The following is a 27,422-nucleotide window of genomic DNA, read 5'->3' as shown; positions in this document are numbered from 1 at the left end:
ACACAAGAAATATCAATTTGTACAATTCCGTGTCAATACCATACAATTCCATGTCAATACCGAACAGTGTTAAGAGAAATGTGATGTTCACTGTCTTCTTCTTTGACTTGCAGCATTACAGAAACAGATCATAGTGGTTACTGTCTCATTTCTAATTTTCAGCATTATATGAAGTTCAGGTTTCCTCTTTGAGAATTTAGCGATGCAATGAATCAATCTTCTTCTAAAACCTTTCAACTAAACTGTTTTATTTATGAATTAATTTTTTTCCTTGGAGTAAAAATGTCACTCTTATTTGTCTTCTAGATTGAAGGGTTTAGATTTCTTACACTTTCATATTGTATACCTATACTGGCGACCTGGAAGGAATAACTTCAGCTTAGGTTGTATTATTATAGTAGTAACTAAGAAAAAAGAATTCGCCCAAGCATTATCTTATATCTGCTATTTTAATATATAAATTAAAAAATCAGAATACAATCTTGGGAGTTAATAGACAAAACCAAACAAACGAACAAAAAAACACACCATATGATTCCAGCATCATATAGAACCTTTTAATATATTTTCTTTCAAAAGAGAATATCAGTAAAATAAAGGTTGTTTAGATACACCATGATTGTCAGCTAAGAAGGAAGTCAATCAGACGTTCAATATAGCACTGCTTTTCTGAGCAAATAACTGAGAGAGACAAAATTTCAGACATTTTATTCAAAATTCTCCATCTAGGAGGAAAGACATATAACAATGTGCACACATGCTTCAATAACTTATTTCACTGTACAACTTGCATCCCAAACAACAGTACAATAAATGAGCAAAAGAAAATAATTAGCACTTAAATATTCTAGCAAGTAAACAGCACTGAATACGGGGTTCAACAAGGTGGTATCTGTACACGGTTTCATGACTGAGCCATAGTGTCCCTCATCAGGTTCAGTGTGTCTAAAACTTGAGTGTGTGTCTAAAACTTCTACACCTTTCCTGTTAGTGATGGGAAAGGTTGGTAGGACCTATGTTGGTTCTGGTGAAATTCGGTGGGCAAGGGTGGAGGGGCTCTATCACTTTTCTCCCTTTCTTATACATATCTTTCCCTTTTATGTTATTTCCACAGTTTTAAATAAAACTATATTTTATGCTTGTGTATATTGTTTTGTCAATACTGTTTTAGCACAGAATTAGGTTAATTGGGTATTTTATAGCTAGCACAATGGTCCAAACACAGGAAGGAAACAAAAGAAATTGACCACTTAGTTCTGCCAAAGTAGCACCTAGTAAAAACAGCAGGTCAGTAAAGTTTCTCCTGCTAGTCCTTGTATGATGAAGGCAAAGAGACATGGCAACAACTCCAAAAACATGGGCAGAAATTTAAGGAAGACAATATTATTCTCGTTCTTGAAAAGAAATCTTACTAGTGAGTATTTTTCTATTCCATTTAATAATCTGAGTTATAATGATTACTAAATCAGAGCAAGACTATACAAGAGGAAAACAAGATAAAAATGAGTGACTAGGGAAATCTGAACTTCTTCCAAGTGATTACATTTTCCAAGGGGAAAAAAAAAGGCACAGGAGGTACACATTTCAGTTTGGCTCAAAAATAATGAAAAGTAACTGGAAAAGTTGGCAATAACTATGGAAACATTAAAATCCAATTCTCTGTATTTTCTGTGACAGAGCTCAACAAACAAACAGAAAAAAACACGCTGACTGTGGTTCACCATCATCGGGACTATACATAGTGCCTGACGTTTCTACCCAGACTGAATGCCGAGGAGTACGTCTGCAAAGTAGGATCTTAAAATTGATTTCAGTAACATGTATGCTTGAGCAATATTTTCTTTCTAAAACTTAATCTATGTTCAAGCTACCTTCCTTCTGTGGAGCTGAAAGAATCTAAATACTCTGGTTTGTAGCTGATTGTAAAAGTACTACAGTAATCCCACATACCAAGGAACATCAAGAGATGGAAAGTCAACTAGTCTTATGCCTGTGAAAGCTAACTCAGATATCACTCTGATGCTTGTAAACCATGAATTGTTAAGTTTCAAAAAACAGCAGTTGTGGTCAAGTTTATATCCTACATCTTTCAAAGACAGCAATACTATTTACTATAATTGTAAACATAATAAGTGTGTCTCCTAAGACAGCACATCCAGGAAAAGGTGCATTTATTTTAACTGTACCCCTGACATCCCTTACAAACTTTTTTGACAACTGTAGTGTAACTAACTGCCATTGCTAAGTAGGGCTCTAGAGCATGACCCGAGGGAGTCACCTTTCCCAGCATCACCGACCTACTTTAGCAGCAATTATGATTGTGACGAAACATTCTTAACAGCTTACACATTTAAAACGTCATTAGAACATCTCGTTCTTGGACACTGGTATAGAAAGGTCTTCCAAAGATAAAGGAGTGGAGGCCTGGCTTAATTTTCTCAGCCAGAGCCATTATTATGTTAAGATCGCCCTCTGCTGTTAAATCAAGGTCTATCTTCAGGTTCCGAAGCGATTTAAAGGGCTTTTTCCCCTTCTGCCTACAAATAATGATATAAGAGAAATTATAAGATAGAAAAGGTCCAAAGGGGACAAAATGAAAGCAATTAATGAAGGTTCTTCTTCCATGGAGGAAACTGACTTACGTATCATCTTCTATATATTTTATTAGCGTCAAGGCTTTTCTGTGAAGGACGAGCAGAAATTGTGCAAGGAAAGTACTCCTGAGAGACAGACCGGGTTTCAAATGAAAGACCTGCAGGAAAATGAAGCATGCTCATAAATATTTTGCTCCCGTTCTGCTTATCCACAGCATGGTTCTGCTGGTAGTGCCTGGCAGGTAACCCACGTTTGAGCAGCTCTCCCCAATCATCCATAGATGGACATACTGGAGCGGTCTGACAGTTCTGCTTCCTCTTTAAGAATGGACTCAAAATTGTCCTTCTACTTTAGACTACAACCATATTTATTTTTATTAAAAATCATGATATAGGTTACTTCTGGTTGTGTTACTTTGGCTTTTCTCTGCCCACATCTTCAAATAAAACTGGAGCTCCTAGAGGTTGGGCTGTGCTTACACTATGGTTTTGAGATATTCATATTTTTCTATTTTGAGGGGTGGGGGTGCATGGGTAGTGGTAGAACAATTTTATTTCTGCTTGGGAAGCATGGAATTACATGACTTTGAATTATCCCTGAACTTTGCAAACATGTCACAGATCACACAGACCTGGATCCAAAATTTCTAGTTAACAAGGATTATATTATTTCAAAGCTACATCTATGACAACTGTTTCCTGGCCTGATCCTTAGAGTGATATCATAACAAAGTCCCTCTATTTTAAGACATAAGACCCATATAATCTAAAATTTTCTTTAAAACATAGATCTTTTACAAAGAAACGAGACAGTAAGGATGCTATCATTTAAGTAAGTCTTAAAAACATTTTTTGCTTAATTAAGGCAAATACACAACATTTGTACAAAACGTCCCTTCACTAAAAGAAAACATCCTTGGGTTATAAATTAGTGCTTAGAAGTTATTATTTAAACTGGGGGATGCTGCATCTTCAATTGTTAACATACAAACTACTTTCCACAAATAATTCAGCAGAAAAATAATTTTGACACTTTAGAAAAATCAAGAGATAAAACTGCAAAAGGAGCTAATTCTATAGGCATTGTGGGATATATTGAAACAGAACACATGTCATATCATTCACTCTGACAATCTCAGGTTTAACACTTACCTGATCCAGGAAGGCTTTCACAAGAGTGTCTCTATGTAAGACATCTTGAAAAATATTCCTACGAAGAAAACAGACCAAATGTTGACATGGCTATACAAAGCTGTTTTCCACAACCTCTCACACCAACCAAACTAAATTATTCGAAATGGGATTATAAACATATTTATAAGAATTACATAAATAAATACAATAAAATACAACAAATAGATTTGGAAATACAATAAAATAGATTAATACACTCATTTTAACTCAAGGATACATTTATCTATCTATTACTGGAGTCTGTCAGGCCACAATGTAATTATTTTCTTTTTAATATTGTAAGCAGTCCCAGGAAGGGTATGTACGTATCTATCAATGTATTGTAATACCTCACCTTATAAAAAAATATTGAGAGCCTTAGGCAATTGGTAAATGCAACTACCAATTCCTGCCATCTCGAAAACATAAAACAGCAACAAAAATAAATATACACCAATACCATTAAAAACCAAAACAACATAAAAGGTTAACTTCATGTACTAATAACTCCTAATAAGCGGTTTCGGAAGAAAAAAAGTAAGAGGATGAATGTTAGGAAACATTCAAGTGGGAATAAGGAACACACACAGATGATTATCTCCAACATCTTGCCCACTGGGTTTGCATCCACCAGCCCATCATCTGGTGAGGAACATCAATCAGCTACCTAAGAAAATGTTAGCTACGTCGGCAATGAGCAGAGTCAGAAATTAAGTTCCAATTCACACCTGAGATAATGTTCATCTACCATACAACTTAGGATATTGTAGGCACTTTAAAAAGACTATCTATTTCCCAGGTCCCAACCCCCTTTGATCTTTCTCTTCTTCCTTCCCTTTTCCTGCCTTCTACTTCGCTAAGGACTTTACTGGGATACTAGGCTATACTCAAGTCAGAGGGGTAAAACAACATTTACTAAGGTAAGCAATTTTTAACTGAAAAGAAACAAAATAGTAGGGATCATCATATACCTGATAGAAATAGCAAGAAAGAGATGTGTGTGCAGATGTAAATAGCAAAGTACCTAAAACTTCCTAGTTTTAGAGAATTGGGTGTTCCCTACTACAGAAGAAGGAAACTCAGAAAAGGGGAAAGAAAAATCAGCATTTCACAATTACTGGCTGTTCAACTGGTGGCCAGTGTGGATACTGACAGCACCCATTTTCTGGCTTTGGAGAGAGAATTTAGCTATTTAAGTCTAGTGTTCTGAACACTTTATAATTTGATTGTCTTGGTCAAAAGGGAATTAGATGAAGCAAAGTGTCATAAAAAGAGTATATTCAGTGACTGATTTTTCATGTTTAGGCAGTGAGTGAAATTATTTTTAAGAGTTAAAATTTAAAACATCTTAAAATTAAGTAATATTCTTAAAATAAACTGAAAAGTAAAATATGTCCATAAGACATAAAAGTGAATAATACATCGATCTAGAGTTTGAAAATATTATTTTTTGGATAATTTTATGTTTAGAAAATTAACAGCTGAGAACAATTTTTCAAAGTTCATGACATTCTTTGTTATGATCAGCAAACAAGAACAAGTGGCTCATCAAAGTTTGTCAAATCAGCGAAGCCAACACAACTGGCTAAAATGAGTAAGACATATTAAAACCATACATGTATCTCCTCTAAAAAAAAAATTCCAGAACTTCAGATAAAGTTCACCAAATTCCCCTGAAAGAGCTCTGCAGCAACCTACCAAAGAAACAGAAAAAATGGACAGCCAGGAAGAGCTGGTTCCTGAGGAAGCCATCTTTCTGAACCTAGAGACACATGAGACGGGATTCCTAGGACACGGTGTTCCTTTGCTATGCTTGTGGGCAGCACCTGATCTCTGACTACTGGCGCTTCCCAAGTCTGTTGCCTCAGCTCAAAATTCTTCTGTAAGACACAGGATAGGGTTGCTTGCTCCAATTTTACTGCTGCCCTATCCACTCACACCTGGATTATTTACTAGTCAGTATTTACCGAGCACATTCTATATGCCGGGTATAGAGAACCATGATTGTATACAACAATTTATTTTCCTGATTTCAGTGTTTTTTTCAGTTATTTAAGTGTTTTACAGTTCAGATTTCTTTTTTATTTTTTCCTTAATTGGGTCCACATTCAACATTTTATTATTACTTTCTCTGTTAATTTACCGATCAGACCTTATGGTAAGAAATGAATAACACAATACAAGAGAATATAAAAGAATGCTCTATTAATGTATTTTCACAGTTTTGCTGTATTTTATATTTATATATATCAAGGGAAAGAAAGACTTAGCAATACCTCCTTGGTTTAGTCAATACATAAGCTTCTTAATGACCTTTATACACTAGTCTATAAGCAATGGAAGGACCTGGGTCTGGGGCTGTCTGGGTGGCCACCATTAACCACAACATCACTGATTCAATGGACATGGACTTGGGTGAACTCCAGGAGCTGGTGAGGGACAGGGGAGGCCTGGCGTGCTGCAGTCCGTGGGGTGGCAAAGAGTCGGACAGGACTCAGCGACTGAACAACAACAAACCTTAGCACCTTGTAACTAGGGGCTCAGTGGATATCTGTTAATTAAGTACTTAAGTACTTATTTTTAAGGACTAATCTAACTTAGCTTATGGCAAACACAATCATACTAAGAAAAATAGACATTGAAGAAAAAAATGCTTGATTCACCAAAGATTTCTTCGAGCATAATTAATATATGCCTTCCCTTTTAAACACTGGATTGTGTGTTTCTACTCATGAAAGACAGTTTGCTAATACTGCTCAATGACAACATCGGAAAGCAGGGCACGACGTACAAGTCGGGGGTAAAGCTTTCATCTGTGTAGATGAAGGTGTCCTGAGCCACGTCGTCTTCTGAAGTGGCTCGCCAGAACGCTGCCAGCTCTGAGCGCATGTATCTACGCTGATTGTAAATGTGCTCGTGACAGGGCGGCATCTGCTTGACGGCGTTGACGTCCACATCGATGTGTGTGCTGGGGTAAGGCGCGTACATGACTTGCCGGAAGGGAAGCACAAAGCTTCCGGTCGAATCCTGTCAGGATGAAGAGAAAACTGTCTTTTACACCAAAAGATAGGAAGATTATCTTTAATTTAAAAAACTGGCTTTCACTTACCAAGTTCAGCTCTAGAAATTTATCCCAGAAGATGAATCATGGTTGTGTGTCAGGTTTGAGTGACGTGTGTGCTATAGCACTGGATTAAATAGTAAAACATCAGAAGCAACTCGAGCACCCAAAAAGGGAAATAAGTATTTATTCATTTGAATAAATGAAAGTAATTTATTGTTTAGCTGCTAAAAATTAAGTTGCCAATGTTTATGTGTTGATACTGAAAGATGTTCATAATATATTGTGAAAAAAGGAGCTTAAAACATGAAGAGTATAATCTAATTTTCTGGCGGGGAAAGGGGAAGATATGAAAAAAATACAGAAGAAGAAAAAGACCAGAAACATATATGCCGAATATTAATAGGGGTTATTCAATGGATTACGAGATTACAAGTGACTTTTTATATTCTTGGTTATTCATATGTTCTGTTAAGTATCAGTTGAAAATGCATTTTTTATAGTAAGTATACTTCTTTGCAGGTATAGTCAGTTGGGTAGTCAGTTGCCATATAACAAGTACCTACTGTTATAATATCAAAGTATGCTCTAAACGGCTATACAATTTAAACTTGCATGGAAAATTCTTAACAAACATGTTTTCATTAAATTGTAGTTTCAAATTCTCTGCTATGCATTTGGTATAGGTCCCTTTAATGGATAAAATTATACAATAAGTGAGAAGATGCTGAGGAAATAAAAGTACCAAGTACCTCATTATGCCTTTGATAGGATAAGTTCTAATTTTCAGATCTGTACATATCAAATAAAAAATGAGTTTCCCTTAAGTAGTTTCTATATTTAAACAATATTATTCTGAGCTCAGAGCAAGCATACTATTGAAAATGTAAAAGCTGGAGTCAGATGGGTGCGGAGACGCTTCTGGAAGTAACATTGCGATGGCTGCCCAAGGAGAACCCCAAGCTCAGTTCAAACTTGTTTTGGTTGGTGATGGTGGTACTGGAAAAACTACATTCGTGAAGCGTCATCTGACTGGTGAATTTGAGAAGAAGTATGTAACTACCTTGGGTGTGGAGGTCCATCCTCTTGTGTTTCATACCAACAGAGGACCTATTAAGTTCAATGTATGGGATACAGCTGGTCAGGAGAAATTTGGTGGACTGAGAGATAACTATTATATACAAGCTCAGCATGCCATTATAATGTTTGACGTAACATCAAGAGTTACTTATAAGAATGTGCCTAACTGGCATAGAGATCTGGTACGAGTGTGTGAGAACATCCCAACTGTGTTGTGTGGCAACAAAGTGGATATTAGGGACAGAAAGGTTAAGGCAAAGTCAATTGTCTTCCACCGAAAGAAGAATCTTCAGTGCTATGACATTTCTGCCAAAAGTAACTACAACTTTGAAAAGCCCTTCTTTTGGCTTGCTAGAAAATTGATTGGAGACTCTAACTTGGAGTCTGTCGCCATGCCTGCTCTTGCCCCGCCAGAGGTGGTCATGGACCCAGCCTTGGCCGCACAGTATGAGCACGATTTAGAGGTTGCACAGACAACTGCTCTCTCGGATGAAGATGATGACTTGTGAGAAAGTGAAGCTGGGGCCCAGCGTCAGAAGTCTAGTTTTATAGGCAACTGTCCTGTGATGTCCATGGTGCAGCGTGTTTGCCACTTTATTATATAGCTAAGCAGAACATGTGCTTAATCTTTGGATGCTGAAGGAGATGGATGGGCTTTGGAATGAATGTGGCACTTAAAAAAAAAAATACCTTCATTTTTTGGACCTGCATATTTAGGTGTTTTGGAACACAGTTGTTTCCTCCTTGAGTTTCAAATATAAGACTGATGTAGTCACATGACAATATTGAGAGGTGGAATCTTGTTTGTTACTGTCATTCCCATTCCTTTTCATTTAGAATCAGAATAAAGTTGTATTTCAAATATCAAAAAAAAAAAAGAAAATGTAAAAGCTGAATATAATTTTTACTTGCAACAATTTTTAGTATTTTTTCTTTCATTTTACCATGCCTATATCCTCAAGAAAGCAATCACTCTGAGAGACTCACATAATCATTAGGAAATCTACTTCTTCATATCTCTGATGATAATTGAAACATCAATAATAGATTCAATAAAGCGAGTAAGGATTTCCCATAATTATTGAAAATAATTATTAATTTATATTTATCTGTTTTGCTCCTTGAAAATCAGACTCAATAAAGAAAAAATATAAAATAAATTTTTTCTTATATATACATACACACTGATATACAGAAACCACTCAAATCCTATACACTTTTTTAAGACAGGAAGCAGCTTAACATTTCCTTTTCAGTAAATGAATGTGCTACATAAAACATAAAATGGTAACACAAAAATTCAAATCTGTTCAGTAAATAAGAAATGTTCCCATTTTAGTTGTGTAAACTGATTCAAGCACATTAAAAAAAAAAAAAATCCTGAGACCAGACAGGTATGGGAAACCAAATAGAAACACAAAGCTATTCTGTGATGTTTTACTGACACAAACTATAAATTTATAAGATATACACTCCATGCTCAGACCTGTGAAAAGCATATCATCTCCTTACCATACAAACACAAGACACATTAAATGCTAATGTTCAACATATATTTATAAAGAATCTCAAACATGATTTTAAAAGAGTTGGTTTCACTTGTGATAAATGGAAACTGTACCTTTAGTAGGCCTTGTACAAAGAGCCCTGACTCGTATTTAAATGATGATTCTGCTTCACACAATCTGGAGCATTTTCTCTCTGCTGGAGTCAGAAAAAGGCATAATGTTCTTACTATCTGTAAAATGAAAATATTTTAGCATTAAAATATGGATAAAAAGGCCACTAGTTTGCTTAGGAAAGAGACCTGAATAGAAATTTCAGGTGTTGCTTTCAATAAAACCTATTCTGAGAAATAAGTATTTCTCAGTAACCTGGAATAGTTTATGGGATATAACAGCTGTTGCTTAACTAATAACAAATAAGCTTGGAAAATGTTAGTAAAGTTAACTGTATGGTATCTCAAAACCATTACTATTTGAATACACACTGTGACTCTCTAGGTAACTGATACAAGATGCAGACTTTCTCAAACTTATTTTACCATGGAAACCTTATTCCTAATCTTCTATGAGGAAATAATGACCTAATATAATTATTGATTACATAGCCACCCAGCAATAATTTGGATGAGAAAACTAAATGCAGTTAAATTAGGCAGAATTATATCTTCTGTTTAAAAGTTCTATATGTGAAATCTCATCACAATGAATATCAAAGAGTTTCTAAATCCTTGAATAGAGTAAGAATTAATTCTATCAAATTTAATTTGAAATAAGCAATCCATTTGGTTGGGGTTTAGAAACCTATCATTCTGACAAGATTTGATCATAGATCTATTAGGAAAAAATAAAAAGCCATGTAACTATCTCAGAATTCAGATTATATTCAAAGTTTTTACATTAAAATAGTGGTTTTTAAACTAGTGATTTTTCCCCCTCAAATTAAAAAGATAAAAGAGAAGCTATTAAGCTAAAAGAGGATGGTAGATAAGAAAAATGTTTGTAAAATATAGAACCCCAACCATAGAGGCTTTTTCTTCCCAAGAAGCAACTGGGAAGGGTAATGGAACCTGAAAGCTTTGTAGGACACGAACTGAAAGCCACCTTCTTGGGGCAGCAGAGATAATAATAAACCACTAGATATAATATAATAACAGGTAAGTTAATCTGTCATAAATGGTTATATCAGAAATATAATTTTGGTAAATCAAGGGTTGGGTAAGTCTACAGGGAAGCTTATCACAGAAAAAAAAAATTTTGAAATTATTTGTCAAGCAAATAATCATTCCTAACATACTTCTTGTGTAAAACCTGAAAAATTAGGTTTGCTTAAATTGATAAGCTACATACACTTATCTCTTTCCAATTACTGATCAGTGAAGAAAAGTACAAAAACCCCTTAGTTTACTACCTAATGTTTGGAAAGGTTCATGGATTCTCATACAGGACTAAAGGAGGTGGTCACAAATGTTGCCATAAAACCTCCAATGACCACTTACTAGCAATAGTTCCCTAAAAGGAAAAGACTTAGAGGGAAAAGCAAGGTAATGAAATCAAGATGAATGATGAGATACCATTTCTTTGGAATTAGTACCAAAAGAACATGGCTATCTTCATATACATTAAAGATAACATCAGGAAATAGAAGATAAATATTTTTAAAAACATCTGATTTTAAAATATTCTCAAAACCATTTATACAATACTGAGACTAGTATTTATAAATTTTCATGATGAAATTGATAAATGACTTCCTTTTCAGATAGTTTACTTTAAACTTATTTTTGCCATAGGGTGTCCCAGTAATTTGGTCAGATTACATTGCTTCCTAATATTATAAGATCATCTTGATTGCAACCTAACCTTTAAATAACAATCCACATACATTAGCAGTATTAAAAAATCAGATCATTTGCTGGATTACAAAATAAATTACCTTATTTACTTTCTCTGCACTGCTACCTACTACAACAGAGCAGCCACAAGTTTGCAAGTGTGAGCTGATAGCACTGTGAATTGAAAAAAAAAAAAAAAGGATTAAAAAAGTGTTGACTGTAAAATAATTTCACAAACTAAAAAAAAAAAAGACAAGTGAACTTCAAAAAACTTTGAATAGCTTTAAATGATGGACACCAAAGTTTTGATCATAATGCCATCTTTCATTTCTATAGTACTCTGCATTTTCCACCACATGCCTTTCACAGATTCTATCTGAACCTTAAAACAATGCAGTTAGTAAAATATCACTGTTTTATAGTGGAAGAAACTGCGGTATAAAGAGGTTAAAGTGGTTTGTTTAAAGTTAAATGTTAAAAAATAACATCATTTTAACATGATGTTAAAAATAACATCATGAGTGGCTGACACTGAGCAGAATCAGGACTAAAGCGCTTCTGATTCCAGCCATGTAAGGCTTTGAGGTTAAACACAGGCCTTTAAGACCCCATCATGAGCCTACAGGAGAAGACTGCAGACATAAAAGCAAGGACTTTATCCTTTCATTCCTCATTTTTTAAAACAAAATTTCATGATAATCTGTAATTGTAAAGAAACACTCAAGCAGAAGATGAGATTATAAACGCAGGCAGAGCACTTAGGGGACTAACATGCAAGCATTCAATAAATACTGGCCATTATCATTGTTATCATTTTTCTTAGAATAAATAAACAGAAAGTGTTAGCTATTTGCTATTATTATGTGCCCATATGTGCCATGCACTTTTAAATGCCCAATACGATTCATCTCACTCAATCTTACAACACTCCTATGAAGTAGGTAATATTGTCCCATTTTATAGATGAGGAAAAGCTCACGTAGCTTGCTCAGGGATACACAGCAGCAAGCCAGGATGCCTGATTTTAGAGCTCACACTCTAAAATCTACTGTGACAAGGAAAGGATCGGTACAAATAGGAGAATTTTCTTTTCTAGGCCTAAGTATAACAACTTAATTAGAAAGCGTTCTTTAATGAGAAGAAAAACAAGAAACCAGAACCAGACAAGGGTCCAAGAATTCTCATCTAGACACTTGGGAAACTCAGCTTCCTTAAATATTAAAAAGAGTCGCATCAAATGCATCATAGGTATGTAATAAGTAAAGAAGCAACGCAAAGCTAAGCAATAACTCAATCGTGCCTTGCTGACCCTAGAATAATCTAGTTAGGCATTCTCTTATTATTCCCTTCCTTCCCAATCTTGTCACAGGTGAGCATAAGATCTGCATCTGCTTCATCCAGCTTTTATGAAAAGAAACAACATTCTTACTTGAGAAGAAAGCCTTCATGGCAACTGTCACCAATGTCATCATCATTGAGAACCGTATCAGCTATCTAAAATGCACCAAAAGGAAAAAAAAGAATATTCTGGCTGTTAACAAAACGCTGAAATAAAATTTTAATACATAAGTTTTCTGAAGTCTAGGTTTAATATGACACATTGCCCTCATTTCTGAGCATCACAAATCCCCACAAAACAATCTGTGTCACCGATGGAAACCTGCAGAACAAATGACGCGCGAGCTGGTGAGACAGGTTAAGCAGCCGTTTTTACAAGAACTACTTCCTCTTCTGAGCTGCCACAATCAGGAAACAAATCTTAATTACAAAGTCAGGAAGCGGCTAAATTAGTTGCCTAAAGATTTCTCTTCACGTCTATAGTGTGTAATTCTTAATGTCCTCAACAAATGAGCAATTAAGGAAATCACACTAGTGAAGATAAGGGAACTTCCATTAGCAGCTAGTGATCTGTACACTGCTTTCTTACAAAAAGTACTGCACTAAACACTGATTGACTCTCTAAGGTCTGAAATTCTCATACTTCTAGGAAATATAAAAGTGGACAATTTAACTAAATAAATTTATCGTAACTACTATTACTAACCAAAAAGTCTCTGCTTGGCCATTAAATTCAGGATTTTAAATGTGTTTGTTAAAGTGGCTCATAATTCATCTGAATGATATGTATGATAAAAACGTGTACTACTAAAATTAGAACATTACGAATATATGTAATAGTAATATAACTTAGGGGAATTAATAAATGGTACCATTGCTCCGATTTAACATGACAACTGAGGACTTACATCTATTTCTTCAGGAACACTGTGTGATTTCATAGATGAAAGCAGTTCCATTACAGGAATGACTTCTCCAGTAAGCATTGGAATAATACTCTGACCCTGCACAAAAAAGTAAAATGAAGTGAAGAAAATCACACAATATAGGAGGAAGTTGGCAATAACAAATCAAAAACGGAAAGCAAAGAATAACACCCTTTAACAGAAATACTTGATAACTCATTCAAACACTGGAGGAGGAAATGGCAACCCACTCCAGTATTCCTGCCTGGAAAATCCCATGGACAGAGGAGCCTGGTGGGCTACAGTCCATGGGGTCGCTAAGAGTCAAGACACGACTGAGCACCTGAGGACATACATTCAAACACAGCCTCAAACAGTGTCTACTCCCAAACCTTTCTATTTCTAAAAGTCTTATGTGCTATTTAAAACTCCTTTTCATTCTTCCAGGAATAATTTTTTTTAGTCAGAATGGAATCATTGGTTTATCATTTACATGCAATAATTAAATCAGCACACCAAATTTAGAAAGAATCTCCTTTGCAATTTTATTGTGAGATATAAGAACTGTTGTTAATCAAAGATCATCGACGCATTTTATATTAAAAATGGGGAAAGACAAGCGTAAAAAGGCTTTAAAATTCTCAGTAGATAACTCAGTAGTAAAGTTTGAGTCAATACTCAATCTCTATATTCATAATAAGGTATAATCTACCCAAATCAAAGTCATAGCATGTATTTTTAAGAATCAGTAAAGAAGACAAGTTTCCTTTAGTGTTCTTTCAAGGTTATACTATGACTGCTTACATCTCAAAAATGTAATTTTAAAATCTGCAGTTTATAGAATGAAGTTGAAAACTCAATAGAGAACACCGCATGTGTGAAGTGCCTCAACTACGGGTGGCTCCCGCACGTATTCATTGCCACCGTTACTCCTGCAAAATGTTTTGCCCATCTTGAAATCACAAACTTTTACAGAGGCAGATGAAATTGTCATATGTCTATAAGTTTTTAGCTAAACATGTTTTTAAAATCACATAATTAAGATCAATCTAAGAACAAAACTTATCCCCTCATTCACATTTAATGAAATGATTATATTTAAACTCCTTACATTAAATTGAAGAAAGTAGGGAAAACCACTAGACTATTCAGATATGACCTAAATCAAATTCCTTATGATTATACAGTGGAAGTAACAAACAGATTCAAGGGATTAGATCTGATAGACAGAGTGCCTGAAGAACTATGGATGGAGGTTTGTGACATTGTATAGGAGGCAGTGATCAAGACCATCCCCAAGAAAAAGAAATGCAAAAAGGCAAAATGGTTGTCTGACAGGGCCTTACAAATAGCTGAGATAAGAAGAGAAGCTAAAGGCAAAGGAGAAAAGGAAAGATATACCCATCTGAATGCAGCGTTCCAAAGAAGAGCAAGGAGAGAGAAGACTTTCCTAAGTGATCAATGCAAAGAAATAGAGGAAAACAACAGAATGGGAAAGACTAGATACCTCTTCAAGAAAATTAGAGATACCAAGGGAATATTTCATGCAAAGATGGCCACAATAAACAGAAATAGTATGGACCTAACAGAAGCAGAAGATATTAAGAAGAGGTGGCAAGAATACACAGAGTACAAGAAAGATCTTTACGACTCAGAAAATCATGATGGTGAGATCACTCACCTAGAGCCAGACATCCTGGAATTCAAAGTCAAGTGGGCTTTAGGAAGCATCACTACGAACAAAGCTAGTGGAGGTGATGGAATTCCAGTTGAGGTATTTCAAATCCTAAAAGATGATGATGTGAAAGTGCTGCACTCAATATGCCAGCAACTTTGGAAAACTCAGCAGTGGCCACAGGACTGGAAAAGGTCAGTTTTCATACTAATCCCAAAGAAAGGCAATGCCAAAGAATGTTCAAACTATTGCACAATTATGCATCTCACACACTAGCAAAGTAATACTCAACATCCTCCAAGCCAGGCTTCAACAGTACATGAACGGTGAACTTCCAGATGTTCAAGCTGGTTTTAGAAAAGGCAGAGGAACCAGAGACCAAATGGCCAACATCTGTTGAATCAGAGAAAAAGCAAGAGAATTCCAGAAAAACATCTATTTTTGCTTTACTGACTATGCCAAAGCCTCTGACTGTGTGGATCACAACAAACTGTGGAAAAGTCTTAAAGAGATGAGAGTAACAGACCACCTGACCTGCCTCCTGAGAAATCTGTATGCGGGTCAAGAAGCAACAGTTAGAACTGGTCATGGAACAACAGACTGGTTCCAAATCGGGAAAGGACGTATATTGTCACCCTGCTTATTTAACTTATATGCAGAGTATATCATGCAAAATGACGGGCTGGACCAAGCACAAGCTGGAATCCAGATTTCTGGGAGAAATATCAATAACCTCAGATATGCAGATGACACCATCCTTATGGCAGAAAGTGAAGAAGAACGAAAGAGCCTCTTGATGAAAGTGAAAGAGGACAGTGAAAAAGTTGGCTTAAAACTCAACATTAAGAAAACTAAGATCATGGCATCCGGTCCCATCACTTCATGGCAAACAGATGGGGAAACAATGGAAATAGTGAGAGACTTTATTTTTCTGGGCTCCCAAATCACTGCAGATGGTGATTGCAGCCATGAAATTAAAAGATGCTTGCTCCTTGAAAGAAAAGTTATGACCAACCTAGAGAGCATATTAAAAAGCAGAGACATTACTTTGCAGACAAAGGTCAGTCTAGTCAAAGCTATCATTTTTCCAGTAGTCATGTACGAATGTGAGAGTTAGACTATAAAGAAAGATGAGTGCCAAAGAACTGATGCTTTTGAACTGTGATGTAGGAGGAGACTCTTGAGAGTCCCTTGGACTGCAAGGAGATCCAACCAGTCAATCCTAAAGGAAATCAGTCCTGAATATTCATTGGAAGGACTGATGCTGAAGCAGAAACTCCAATACTTTGGCCACCTGATGTGAAGAACTGACTCACTGGAAAAGATCCAGATGCTGGGAAAGATTGAAGGCAGGAGGAGACAGGGACGACAGAGGATCAGATGGTTGGATGGCATCATTGACTTGACGGACATGAGTTTGAGCAAGCTCTGGGAGTTGGTGATGGACAGGGAGGCCTGGCATGCTACAGTCCATGGGGTCGCAAAGAGTCAGATACGACTGAGCGACTGAACTGAACTGAGGCTCCTTACACGCATATTTAAAGTAGAAACTCTGCATTCCTACGACCAGTCCTTTTTCTGAGTGACTTAACCTAGTTTTCAAGGCCCCATATCATGTTAAGTTGCTTTAGAATTTAAATATGATGTTGCCTCTGGATACGGTATCCTGTCATAGGCCCCCTTGTATCACTCAGGATGTTTTATTATAAAAAAAATTCCATCCTGTAGTAACCTATGAATATAAAACCTTCATTGCTTTTTCTTTTTAAAGTTATTTTTTAAATCTCAAGTTTATAATTCCAACAATCAACACATGTAATTCAAAAAGACTAATGATTGACCTTGTGTTAAATTTGCTTTCTTGTAAAATAATTTTATCATATGACAGCTACAAGCATCTAAAACTAGCATGATTAAACTTGTTTTAGACTAGATATCATCATCAAATAGTATTTACTGCTCAAAATAAAGTCACTGTAACCACATGATGTGAGATTTGCAAGAACTCAATTATCAGGTGACTCCTTTTCAGAAAGGATAATTATGGGAGAATACCGTCCCTTTGGGGCTTCCCTGGTAGCTGAGCTGGTAGAGAATCCACGTGCAATGCAGGAGACCCTGGTTCGATTCCTGGGTTGGGAAGATGCCCTGGAGAAGGGATGGGCCACCCAGTCTAGTCTTCTTGGGCTTCCTTTGTGGCTCAGACGGTAAGTATTCGCCTGCAGTGGGGGAGGCCTGGGTTTGATCCTGGGTTGGGAAGATCTCCTGCAGGAGGGCAAGGCAACCCACTCCAGTATTCTTGCCTGGAGCATCCCCATGGACAGAGGAGCCTGGTGGGTTACAGTCCATGGGGTCGCAAAGAGTGGGACACGACTGAGTGACTGAGCACATACCTTCCCTTTCAGCTCAGTCCAGTCGCTCAGTGGTGTCCGACTCTTTTCGACCCCATGGTGTAGGCATATATACTATTTATACACAGCATCTCAGACATTTATCATCATAAGCAAACGGAGATCCTCACTGAAGCTTAACAACAACAAATACTAGATGGCTGAACACAGAAGAGGCTCTAAAATGTCTTGAATTTCTCAGCAGCAAAGTTCCCCTTTAAAAACCTCCTGTTTGTTCAACTATGTGTGTGGTTGGTCGCTCAGTCATGTCTGACTCTTTGTGACCCCATGGACTGTATGTAGCCCACCAGGCTCCTCTGTCCATGGGGCTTCTCCAGGCAAGAATACTGGAGTGGGTTGCCATGCCCTCCTCCAGGGGATCTTCCCAACCCAGGGGTCGAACCCAGTTCTCCCGCATTGCAGGCAGATTCTTTACCATCTGTGCCACCAAGGAAGCCCAAGTATAATTTCCTCCTGACACAGAAAGGGGAGGATGACATTTTTAAGAGGGCTTAGAAGAGAAATAACCTTAACGTTAATAGCTGTCAACTTTATAAGCACAGATTTCTGGTTTGAAAAAAATCCCAGAAAACGTAGAATTTTACTGGGTTCTAAATTTCATCATGTTGACATAACTCTACTAGTTCCTCCGTAAGTAGAAGGTACATCCAGAGGCTGGTGAAAGTCACCGCCTTCCTGGGCACACTTCTTACTGCCTGCAAGGAAAGCCAGGCTTCTCTGAATGAAGGGAAACATTTTCTTGTTAAGTCTTAGAACTTTCCCCATATCTGCCTCCTTCTGACTTTTGTAAATGTTACAAAAGTATAAACATATAAATTTTGTAAAGAAGGTCATTTTATACCATTTTGTATTTGCCTTGTTTATGTTCCTATATCCTGACAAATTTGTAGAAAAAGTTATTGTTTAAAATACCATTTGCCTCAGGCACCCCAAAGAGAACCAGAGAGGCGGCTTGTTTACACTGGAGTTTTCAGAGGAGCAACGAGGGTGGCCAGAGGCGATGAGAGTAAAAGCAGAGAACCCTTTCCCTGGGGGAAGATCTCCCTTCAGAAAATCTCTGCCCTGGGTTGAAATGCTTTGTAATTAATTTCCATGACGGAAGCTATACCCTTGCAATCATGCTTCTCAAACCCTGGTGCCTGCTCCCTAAGGATATTCAAAGCCATGGGATAAACATGAGATGTTTTCCTGGAGACTTGATACCACCAGAAGCCAGAATAGTAAGAAGGTAAGGAATACTAATGGCAAACCGTAATAGTAAAACAAATAGATATATCACGGAATAAAATGTAAACTGCATGAGGTTTAGATTGAGAAAGGAGCATTGACACAGACACACACTATCATGTGTAAAATCGATAGGTAGTGGGAAGCTGGTGTGTAACACAGGGAGCCTTCCCTGGTGCTGTTAGAAGGGTGCAGTGGGGCGGGGAGGGAGGCTTAAGAGGGATGGGATGTATACAAATTCAAACTTATGCCTGGTTCATGTACAGCAGAGACTGCCACAAGACTGTAAAGCAATTATCCTCCAATTAAAAAACATTGCAAGAGTTTTAAAGATACAATTGAGACTTCAAAGAAGTATTATGCCTAGACCTGTGTGTGTACTCCCAGATATCTTAGGGGTACTCACTCTCCTGCTACAACTACTTCTGTGGAAATACTTAAGAAGCAATACCTTAAAAAAATAATCTAATACATAGCACTTAAAATTTTTACTATGCGCAACTTGTCCAAAACTTATCCTATGCAAATGGAAAAAAGGTAGCAAAATATTAATTTGTAGATGCAGCTCTTATTATCCTTTATTTATTTAACTCTTCAGGTCTAAGATACGGAAGTTTTCATCCAGGTTATTCCATTTATCTCCATAAAGATTCTGTTCGCATTTAGGCTTGCTCTGTCAAACTAATAATGTCTGCAGGGAATCTTCTCAACCCAGGGATTGAACCCAGGTCTCCTGCATTGCAGGTAGACTCTTTACCATCTGAGACACCAGGGAAGTTTAACAGAAGCACCCGTTAGCTTTATACAGCCCTCAGTGGTGGGTCTGGCTATGTCCGGGGATGAGAAATCTGCACCTTACCTGATCTTCCATTCTCTCTGTGCCTTCCAAGACGATTTTCTGGACATTTTCTTGCCTCTCCTGAGCAAGAGAAAATTCATTAAAATTAATAAACCACAACCTTTAAATACTTGTTTATTTTCCACAATACAGTTAAATGGCAGACATCTTCCTGGGTAATTTAATTCATGGGAAAAATACTTTCCACTTTAGGGTCAAAAAAAGAGGGGTGGGTGGGAAGCACCCAACAAATCCATGCTCTCATAGACAATACGAAATAAAATAACACCCTTTTCGTCTGCAGTTAAAAATGTAATTTGACAGAAAAACAGTCAATGTAACATCTGCAAAGTTTCACAAAAGAAAGTAGTGATTTGTACTCTTCAAACTGGATAAGATGAAGATGAATCTAGGGAATACAGAGCTAGATTTTAAATTATTTTTATATACGTGAGAATTAAGGAGGTACACCTTGAAACATAGTTGGATTTCCATATTAGTATCAAACTGCAAAGCAGAAAGAATGAAATTTGTTCTTCTCATGTGTCAGAATTACAGTATATGGAAATATAAATATCACTATATATTAAACTATAGGATTTAGGTGATAACAATAATTTCCTCTAGCTCAAGTCACAATATCGAAAGGAATATCTTCTGAATACCATTTGGTCCAACTTTTTAATTTTAAAAATTTGGGAACTTGGCAAAGAACTTAAAGGGACCAAAGGTTATATGGGCAAAGGCTTATGAAACAATTGTCCTAAACTGCTTACACTATACACAGTGAGTGAAAGACAGGGTCATGCAATGCAAAAACAAGCTTTCAGAGTCAAACATGTTGCAAGACAAATCCAGACTCGGAAGCTTATGTTTCTTAATTTCTCTAAGCTTTGGTTTTCTGTTTACAATGTGGAGCCATCATCTCCTACCTTCCAGGGTTAGAAACGACAAATATAAGCCTAGATTGATTTGTACCTAATATGGTAGAAGCTAATAATAGCTCCTGTTTGAAGTTAACTGTATATAATTTCTAAAAATTACATATAAATGTGCTTGCATGCCTACTCAGTTGTGTCTGATTCTTTGTGACCTCATGGACTGTAGCCTGAGAGGCTCCTCTGACCATGGAATTACTAGAGTGGGATGCCATTTCCTTCTCCAGGAGATCTTCCCCACCCAGGGATTGAATCCAGTCTCTTGCATTGGCAGGCGGGCTCTTACCACTGAGCCACCTAAGAAGCCAGAAATAAATGTATTGGAAGGTAAACTTTCAGTGGCTAGGTTAGCATGCTTAATAAGTTCCAAACCCACTCACCTTATGCATCCATATCCTTCCTTTCCGGATAATGTGAGTTAATCTATCCACACACACTCTGTGAAGTGGGAGGTAGAAGCTCAGCTCTGTCTGGGGAAGTATAATCGATAGTCCATAGGTGCTCCTATCCCCATTCCAGTTTCCGTCGAAGATTAACGAAACAATAATTACTCCTTTCTCAGATAAGACAAAGAACTTCACGTCTATTGCCCCACTCTCTGCATTTCGAAGGATTTCTCCGTTGAGGGTATGGTTGGCAAGAAAAGTTATTTCTCCGTCGCTGAGAAGTACCTGTTCTGTCTTTGGAGCCCAGATGTGCCTTACTCTGGGACCAAGAATATTGTCCCAGTAAGCGAAGGTCGCTGCCAATAAAGGGGATTCACCACTTAAAGCAATCTCTGTCTTGGCAACAGCTGGAGATGGTGGTGGGCAGAGGGTCGACATCACTGCATCCCAACTGTCACATTATCTGAAAGCTCCAGGGATACCTGGACAATGACATACAAGACCAGTGATCAAGTTCAGCGATTTTAAAAGTCATCCATCAAAAACACAACTGTTGGTATTGATATATACACGTGTGTGCATACTGTCATGTCCGTCTGTTTGTGATCCCGTGGACTGCAGCCCGCCAGGCTCCTCTGTCCATGGGATTCTCCAGGGAAGAATACTGGAGCAGGTTGCCATTTCCTCCTCCAGGGGATCTTCCCAACCCAGGGATCAAACTCACATCTCCTGCGTTGGTAGGCAGAGTCTTTACCATTGAGCCACCTGGGAAGCCCACTGATATATACACACTACTCTGTTTAAAATGGATAACTAATAAGGACCTGCTGCGTAACATGGGAAACTCTTCTCGATACTCTGCAATGACCTATCTGGGAAAATAACCTAAAGAGTGGATATATCCATGTGCTGTACACACTGTATAACACTGTAAACCAACTATACTTCAATTAAAAAAAAAAAGTGCACTCTAAGGTTAAAAAAAAAAAAACTTAAATGATTTAGATATATGTGGTTTTCTCCTCTCCAGTCAAAAAGATGTGAAAGCATGTCTTCTACTATGCATGACAGGTGCACATTAAGTGTTTGCTGATGTGATGATAATTTCATGATACACAGTAGTAAATTAACACTTATAATCAGGATACACACTTAGAAATCTGAAATAATGACCTTAAAAAAAGCCTTTGAACATTACTATGAAATATTATATACTAAAGCTCATTGTATAGATCCTCACTGTTTCTGGGTAGCCAGCCTATTTGCAATTCTAATATGATTGGCTATTTGGTTCCTGACCCATAGGAATTAAAGAGAAGCCAACTGGGAAAGGGAAGGCTCACCAAGAGACCATGGCACCTGCCGTGGGCTGGACTGTCCTACCCCCTGTGAGCTTACTTAGAAACAAGTGTAATCAAGTTAGGATGAGGTGGTATTGGATCAGGGTGGTCCTAATACAATGGCTGGTGTCCTGACAAGGAGAGAAAGCTTTGGAGACGTGCAGACAGAAACAGGGCCATGTGAAGATGAAAATAAACTGGGGTGATGTGGCTGCAAGCTAAGGTGTGTGTGCTGGTAACTACCAGAAGCTACAAAGAGGCAAAGATTCTTTTCTGGAGTCTTCAGAGGAGCATGCCTCTGCCAACCACTCATTTTGGGCTTCTAGCTTTCAGAATTGAGACAGGATACAGTTTTATCATATTTACATCACCCAGTTTGTGGTACTTTGTTACGGCAGTCCATACCTGGCAGTAGAAAACCTTAAAAGCTGCTAAGGGCCGGGGGGGCAGAGAGAAAAGAAAGACAAAAGATTATAAGACCACAACAATCTGGAACCATACGAGAAAACGAGGAAACACAACACACATGATTATTCTCAACATACTCTTTGGCCATCAAGGGTACTAAAGCCAAACACAGGTGTTTAAAGTGAGGTAAGTATATTTAATATGCTGTTCAAGAAATAAGAAATATATTTAATATGCTATTCAAGAAAGCAGTATGGCATTTTATCATTACAAAGAAGCTTCTACACTAAATGGCTGAAGTAAAAAAAAGCTTTAATTATTTAAAACACGTAGAGGACTAACTAAATGGTTGGATGGGCCCTTTCAATCTACTGAGAAAATAGAGAAGAGTGAACTGCCCAAGGTCACTGAACCACACTAGAATCCAGGTTTCTTCGGCATCTTGCTGCTGCTGCTAAGTCACTTCAGTCGTGTCCGACTCTGGGCGACCCCACAGACGGCAGACCACCAGGCTCCCCTGTCCCTGGGATTCTCCAGGCAAGAACACTGGAGTGGGTTGCCATTTTGACATCTTAACCCATTCCAATGAATCACTCTAACACTGTACATTCAATGAGGTATGAATGCAAAATGAATCATTCCTGTCTAATATTAAAATTGAATATGCACTGAATGCATATTCAGTGCCAATTTTATTTAGGCAAGTCTAAAATTGTGGAATCTATTCATTATAATGGTAAAAGTGAAAGTGAAGTCACTCAGTCGTGTCCGACTCTTTGAGACCCCCATGGACTGCAGTACGCCAGGCTCCTTTGTCCATCCATGGGATTTTCCAGGCAAGAGTACTGGAGTGGGTTGCCATTTCCTTCTCCAGGGGATCTCCCCGACCCAGGGATCAAACCCAGGTCTCCTGCATTGCAGGCAGACGCTTTAACCGTCTGAGCCACCAGGGAAGTCTTACCTAATAGTAAAGGATAGTAGTTAATAGGTGAGCTATGATATATCTATCTTTGCCTGTATGATTGCTTTAGAAATAAGATTTGATCTATAACTAAATTCATGTCAAAGTAAACCATTTTACTTCAAATAAAGAACTTTTTCTACACCTTGTCAGGAGAGCTCAGAGACTGATGAAAAGCAAAAAATAAAATACTCTAATTTTAGAGTGTTGTATGAGCACTTTTATCATGATGTCAAGAATAGATATACAGCGTTTGGCAAAATGCCTTACTCTAAGTATGTGCAGAAATGGTTTAACGCAAAGACAGTTCTTGTGTATTTTTTATTTTAGAAATTCATTTAGGAAATATTCACATTTTTAAATGTGCTGTATCAATTTAATAGACTTTAGAATTACACTCAGTATAAGTTGTATAGCTTGCTTAAAATATCCACTGTTGGGACTTCCCTGGTGGTCCAGTGATTAGGACACCATGCTCCCAATGCAGGGAGCGTGGGTTCAATCCCTGGTCAGGGAACTAAGATCCTGTAGGCCACATGACTCAGTCAGGAAAAAAAAAAAAAATACACTGTTACAGATACCATTTAAATACTTTACAATGACAGAATATAGGAATATAATTTGAATAGAAACTGTAATGATGCTAAGGTAATTAATAACAGCAAACTTTAGAGGCCAAGGAGATGCATTAAGTAAACACAGACCCATACAAGTATACTGTAACATATTCTTTTGTTCTTCCTTTTTGGATAAAAAAGGTGAATAATCATAAAGGCAATACTGCCACTCAAACATTTCATCATTGTATTGAAAATAAAAAACACTTCCTTAAGTGGAATTGAGCCCTGGAACAAAATCTGGTTAGATTACAGCACAACCTTTTACCTAATTGTGAAAACTGTTCTATTATAGGCCACTAACTACGTTCAATCTTACTGCTAGTATCATCAGAAAGAAAATAAAGGATGAAGATTATGCTGAATTGTTTAGCTTTAAATCCTACTAGCAGAAATAACTTAAGAAATTAAAGTCACAGAGAAGTATAGTTAAAGAGCAGTAAAATGAATTTACTAACAGTTAAAGTCATCATCTTTGGTAAAGAAAATCCATATATACAGAAATGGCTTGAAATCAAGAGTCTTTCATCAATATATCTTTTTACATGTAGTGCTGGCTACACCAGACAGTTATGAAACAAAAGTTTTGAGGTAAGCCAGGATCCAAATTGGGTGACACAGTGGCTTGCCACACTCCTGTAAACAAAGAACAGGTTCATGAGGGTGTACCTAATATACTTGCTGAAAATAATCCAACACATGCAGACATAAAGATTAATTACCACATGTTAAAATTGTTAGCCCAGGGGTAGTTTTAAAGTTTTGCTTTTTTTAAACCTCTGCTAAAAATCAGCCATCTCTTCTCTGATTGATATTTAGAAAGTTGGTTGGCCCTTACTGCTGTTGTAAAGAAGAACTCAACCATCATTAGGCCCACACTTCTCATAATCATGCTGTCTGTTTATTACCTCCCAATCCTAAGAGAGGGTAAAGTGTCTGCCTGCAATGCTGGAGACCTGGGTTTGATCCCTGGGTTGGGAAGATCCCCTGGAGAAGGAAATGGCAACCCACTCCAGTACCCTTGCCAGGAAAATCCCATGGATGAAGCAGCCTAGTAGGCTACAGTCCATGGGGTCACAAAGAGTCGGACACGACCGAGAGACTTCACAATCCTAAGAGAGGGCTTCCTAGATGGCGCGGTGGTAAAGAAGCTGTCTGGCAATGCAGGAGACTCAAGAGACTTGGGTTCAATCCCTGGGGTGGGAAGACCCCCTGGATGGAGAAATGGCAACCCACCCCCGTATTCTAGTCTGGTAAATTCCATGGAGAGAGGAGCCTGGGGCTACAGTCCACGGGGTCATAGTGTCAGACACAGCTGAGTGACTGAGCACGCACATGCACACACACACACAACCCTAAGAGAAGCAGGGTCCTAATAAAATAGCCCGCCTTCCAAAATAGGACCTGCCCAGACAGATTTTATTGACACTGAACTCCTTGTAATGCCAGATAAAAAAAGAGTTTGCAACACTTTCCAAGACTCAGAGGTGTAGTTCACCATAGCCCTATCTGACCATCTCTCAACAGCTCCAGTTTCTCAAACAGGCGGGCTAACCTACTACTCCTTAGAATTACTTAATTAAAACAGAGCCCCAGGGCAGTCTTGAAAGATAGAAGTCTTTGGTTTTTTCTTTCTCTGAAAATTAATTTGGATTGCTAACAGAGCCAGTAGAAAAACAACAACAAAAAAACGACACTATTTTATCAACTTTATAAGGTGGGGGGAAAAAACCCTTTAGCTCCTATGTAATTGTTCCCTGGGGCAGGTTACTACCGGCCTAGTGCACAATCTATCACGTCTCTTGTTTTTGTTTCACAGAGTACATTCATCATGATGTTAGTTTCCAACTGATTCAGGGCTTTCCTAGACTGACAAGGTGCCGACAATACTATCTGTGTCACATAACACCATCGTATTTCAAGTATTCTGACTCCAGGCTATTAATTTCCCATATATTATATTCCTGCTTCTGTGACGTTCACATCAATTTAAAAGTTTTCCAACGTCTAAGATCATCAGTTAAGATATAACAGTATTTTCCAATCTCTTTGTACAAATTTAAATGCCAGATGGATTGACACCCCCCCCCTCCCCCCGCCTGCTTTGGATCACAAGAAAGATGAGAACAGTCTGAATCGGAATTTATCCACTGGCCACAGTCAGACTCTTCTCACTAAAGCCTAACAATCTCCATTGTTTCGGAAAGGGCCACCTCTCTCGGGCAAGTGCATGACCTCCCAGTCTCCTGAATACAGAAGCTTGATGGAGAGCACCAGGGCCAGTCAGACCCTGTGTGGTCAAAGCAGACGCGTAATCAGGGCACTTCTTTCTGCAACTGATACCATCAGTCAACGGATGCCCAAATCATAATGGTCACTTCCTTTAAGTCTGTGCAATCTCGGAGAAGAGAAGTAAACAGGTCACGAACCACAGAACGGGAGCAAAACCCAGTCTAGAACTACCGCCCCAAATTCCAGGACATCAGCAATCCTTAGAAACCTCGAAACCGAGACAATTCTGTAGGCCAGTAGTTTTATCCCAGCCCACCCCATCCCGCTTCATCCTCTCTCGGACCCCGACTCGGTCCGGAGCAGCCGCGCGCCTCCAGCCCTCTGGCCTTCCCCGGGCCAGGCCTCTTGGTGCCCGAGGATCCTTCCCCTCGAGCCCGCTGCACAGGGATCCGACGGATCGATCTCTTCGGATCTCACGCCAGGACCCCGGGAAGGAGCCAGCTCGGGGACTGCGGGCGGGAAAGCAGAAAAGGGGACGGAACCCTAAGCCCCTATCTCTGCACCGCCGCTGCCGGGAAGTCCGGGCCCGGATGCAGGCAACTGCACTAGTCGCCGGGCTGGAGAACCCGACGCCCGCTTTCGGTCATGGGAGAAGGGAGTAAAAAGAAGACCCGCGGAGCCAAGCCCTGGGAGAGCCTCCACCGCCGCCGTCGCCCGATCCCCGCCACCGAAGCCCAAACAGCCACCTACACGCCGGCTTCTCACTCACCTACTCGCCACCGCCTGCTGCTTCGCCGCCGCCGCGGGCAAATGGACCGCAACCGCAGCCCCGCCCCCGCGGCTCTGGCCCCGCCCCCGGCCCCGCCCACGTGCGCGTCGCGTCCCCGAACTGGTTTCACGC

General features: G+C 38.4%; 2 protein-coding genes across 4 annotated transcripts; one reads left to right on the top strand and one right to left on the bottom strand.

The window, feature by feature from the left end:
- Positions 1–543: 543 nt before the first annotated feature.
- On the bottom strand, positions 544–27,422 carry C9orf72 (C9orf72-SMCR8 complex subunit). Of its 3 annotated transcripts, none has more exons than XM_043891126.1 (11): positions 27,291–27,422; positions 20,958–21,445; positions 19,661–19,720; positions 13,492–13,587; positions 12,675–12,739; positions 11,347–11,419; positions 9,530–9,646; positions 6,559–6,794; positions 3,747–3,804; positions 2,643–2,752; positions 544–2,537 (listed from the first exon to the last, which is right to left on the bottom strand). In XM_043891126.1, exons 2-11 carry the CDS (start codon positions 21,399–21,401, stop codon positions 2,351–2,353), a joined length of 1,446 nt encoding a protein of 481 aa, XP_043747061.1. In that variant the 5' UTR covers positions 21,402–21,445; positions 27,291–27,422; the 3' UTR covers positions 544–2,350. The 3 variants fall into 3 exon arrangements, with proteins under 3 accessions (XP_043747061.1, XP_043747062.1, XP_043747063.1); XM_043891127.1 differs by lacking the exon at positions 27,291–27,422 and adding an exon at positions 21,548–21,636; XM_043891128.1 differs by lacking the exons at positions 544–2,537; positions 2,643–2,752; positions 3,747–3,804; ... (1 more) ...; positions 9,530–9,646; positions 11,347–11,419 and having other exon boundaries at positions 12,671–12,739.
- Positions 7,728–8,703, top strand: LOC122686045 (GTP-binding nuclear protein Ran-like). The gene has a single exon (XM_043891129.1). The coding sequence runs from the start codon at positions 7,767–7,769 to the stop codon at positions 8,415–8,417; it is 651 nt and encodes a 216-aa protein (XP_043747064.1). The 5' UTR covers positions 7,728–7,766; the 3' UTR covers positions 8,418–8,703.

This window comes from Cervus elaphus, chromosome 29 (assembly GCF_910594005.1).
Source record: "Cervus elaphus chromosome 29, mCerEla1.1, whole genome shotgun sequence".
Lineage (NCBI taxonomy): Eukaryota > Metazoa > Chordata > Mammalia > Artiodactyla > Cervidae > Cervus > Cervus elaphus.
This window is presented reverse-complemented; position numbering and strand designations above follow the sequence as displayed.